At 36.0% G+C, this 3,427-nt stretch overlaps 1 protein-coding gene across 1 annotated transcript; it reads right to left on the reverse strand.

Moving 5' to 3' along the window:
• Nucleotides 1-1,241: 1,241 nt before the first annotated feature.
• march5l (membrane-associated ring finger (C3HC4) 5, like) lies at nucleotides 1,242-3,149 on the reverse strand (the record flags this gene model as incomplete). The annotated part of the gene is given in 1 exon segment (XM_035665578.1): nucleotides 1,242-3,149. A coding segment is annotated over 1 exon segment (165 nt), but the record flags the coding sequence as incomplete, so codon positions are not given.
• Nucleotides 3,150-3,427: the final 278 nt, after the last annotated feature.

Here is a 3,427-nt window from a genome sequence, read left to right on the forward strand (position 1 = left end):
AACAACAACAAACAAACAGCAGCTGTAACTTCTCCTTTATTTAACAACATGTCTGACATTAGCTCGGGACGCTAAGCTCGAGCAGCCTTCACATTAATGCTCACTAACGTTGTTTCCCGGGTTTATTCACCTTCCCGTTAGTGCAGGTGCCGTTGACAAACAGTGTGACTCTCCTCATGGTGAAGTAAGATCCGTTAAACTCTTCTGCTGCGAGTTTTTATCCATTAAAACAAATTCTCAACAACAATGTCTTTCTCTTCTTCACTCAAACGCACCCGGAAGCGGAATCAGCCAATCAGCGAGTCAGCGAGAAACGCAACAGCCAATCAGCGAGTCAGAGAGAAATGCAACAGCCAATCAGGGAACAGAGGAGGCGGGACTAACACCTCTCCGCAAAGCAAGGCAAAACAGCTCAATATTTTATTTTAATTTAATTTATCTTATTTTAATTTAATTTATCTTATTTTAATTTAATTTATCTTATTTTAATTTAATGTATCTTATTTTATATTATTCTAATTTAATTTATTTTAATTTATTTGATCTTATTTTAATTATTTTAATTTTATTACATTTTATTTACTTAATATCGCTGATTAACTCAAATCTACTTTATACTATTTTATAATTTTAATTATACAACATATAATTAACAAACATTTCTTTGTACAGGATCATTTACATATATATTATTATATGCTATATATTATATACATTATTTGAGATAAAACTTCATCATTCATTCTCACACTATCCAGTTATATAATCAATAATTGCAACCCAATAATAAACAGTATATTTTACTGAAATGTGCCATTCTGAGTAATTTGTTGATTTTGATCATTTAATTTTAAATAATTTTACTTCAATAAAACGTAAAGCAGGACATTTACTTTTTGACATTAGTACAATTGTAGAAAATGTTCTGAAGAGCTAAACAGAGTCACTACAGGGTGTAAATGACTATTACTTTGAATTATAAGGACATAAAAAATCATAAATATTCCTAATTAAGCCTAAATAGGGACATTAAAAGTCCAATAAACTGCAGGGAAGTTGATTAGTTGACAAAATATGAACTAAATAGCAGCACTTCTTTATTTTAAACAGGTATAAAGTCTTTTCTGGCCTTCAGACCAAAACACTTTGTACACTTTTGGATTTTGGAAATAAAGTATTTTTAACCTTGGCTGAGCCTTTTTTTCTAATTTGTAGTTGTGGAGTAATAAAACAATGATACATGTGTTTTACAAAGAGCTTTATTAAACAAACAATTCACCAAGACATAAAATAAGAGCTCCTATTAACATACACATAACTGCAAAGAAATTGTGCAATTTAAGTCCCAGAGTATGTTCATTTGGCAAAGAAAACTAATTCCTCCTGTTCTCTTTTTAAACCCGACAATCAGACGTTAATTTGAGCTCGGCAGCTTTTTTTTTTTGTTTGTTTGCATGAAAAGCCCCAAATTCAAACTTATATTTTTATACTTCAAACAACTGAGCAACTTTACTGTGGCGGTGACCGACTCATCGTGTACAACACAACTCTGAAAGGCTCCGACTGGTTTGAGTCTCCTGTACTGGGAGCTGTGGGAACATTTCACATCCCCAAAGCTTCATAATGATTCAGCAGGTCCAAATATTAAAACAAGACATCAGGTAACATCAGTAAGAAACAGGAGACCAACCGATGTGTGAGCATTAAAAAGTCACTTAATAACGAGGGTCAAAGTTCATAGTACAGTAGGTCAACTGATAGTGTTCGCAGCAGCAGCAACACCCTTTAAATTAAACAGAGAAAAACTGTCAGTGCCAAACAAGAATCTAAACAACTTCAAGAAGCAGTTAGTAGGAAAACAGTCAGGAAATAAAGTGGCTCTACGTGTGTCGAGGACCGGGTCAGCCCTCGTGTTATAGTCCAGTACTCGTTATGGAAAAGTGCTTCAAATAAGGCACATAAAAGGAAGACATTAATATCCACTAAGGCTCAATAAGTGAGAGAGATGTGGAATAATGAACATCCGTGTGTTTGTATCAGACTCACACAGGGCGTCACAATATCAACCTACATGTGAACGTCAGTAATAATCCTCTACACACAACCTTATTCTGTAAAAATGACTTATTGCAACTGTTAACAGTGATACGATGTACTGATTCCTGATTCTGTGTCAGAGGAGGACAGAGGGAGTTTATCTAAAGCCTGAATGCGTCTGAAATTGTGAGAATTTAAGTTAAAAAATCAAACGTTCATTGTAAACTGACTTCTAGAGAAAACTTTCAATCAGACTTTGGATGAAACTACTCTGAAAGATGGTGAGATATGAGTTTTAATTTCATTCACAGTCTGTCCTGGACACAATCGCTCTAATTGATCCTGTCCTAAGCCCCGCCCCTTTTCGCTCTGTGGTCCAATCACAGCTGAGCTGAGACAACCACAGTGAGAAGATGGTTGAAAGAGAAAAGAGACATAAATACAGTCACATCCTAGGTTAGATAATGTTAGCTAGATATATTAAGATTTATTTTTTTAGCTAGATATATTAATATGTGGCTATTTATGTTCCAAAACGCCGGCTAACTAGTTAACGATTGATGTAAATTAAGTAGCTGGTTAACTATTGTTTGGCTAACATGTGACTGTATGTATATATATGTATTTATGTATAAATATATATAATATATATGTAATATGTGTCTCTTTTATCTTTAACCATCCTAACAATCAGGTTCTGACGAGGCTCAACTGCTATTGGAGCAGCGAGCAGAAGGGGCGGGGCTTAGGAAGGGTACAATTATAAAGTAAAGTTTTAATCGATATCGTTCTGGCGGATCGAGCTGACACCCAAACACTTCTCCTCATCGACATACGCACCAGTTTAAAATATCAACCACTGTGTTTTATGGTAAAATACATTTTGTACCATCTTCATTCTCACAACGCAGTTTTCCTGTTTCCCGCCTCAATCCGAGCTGATAAAACTATTCATTGCCGCTGTCCTCTGTGTCGTCGTCTCCAGCTTCAGCCTGTGCGTCTCGCTCTCTTTCTGGGTAGTTGAGGATGTGCCGGTTGGCCTGAATGATGTACTGCTGCTGCTTGAAATACACCTTCAGCACTCCCTTGATCAACACGAAGGCGATGCCACCCTGAGGGGAAAGAGGACAGGGTTTAAATCACAAATCCATCCATGTTTTTCAAGCCCCACCAGGAGGGTTTCAGAAGCAGGTTTGCTACTAGTTGTTGCATGTTTCTGATATTACTGTGTTGATTATAATGAGTATATGTGAACAGCGGTAATGAGTCTGAACCTTTATTTATTCCAACACAGAGTAACATCTCACTGCTTGTTCAACAACTTCCAACTTCACTGAAACTGATCCTGACTGATCGATACGATGGATGATGGATAACGTTAACAGTTACT

The sequence above is a fragment of the Morone saxatilis genome, unplaced genomic scaffold (assembly GCF_004916995.1).
Source record: "Morone saxatilis isolate NCDOM2014 unplaced genomic scaffold, NCSU_SB_2.0 Contig2, whole genome shotgun sequence".
NCBI lineage: Eukaryota > Metazoa > Chordata > Actinopteri > Moronidae > Morone > Morone saxatilis.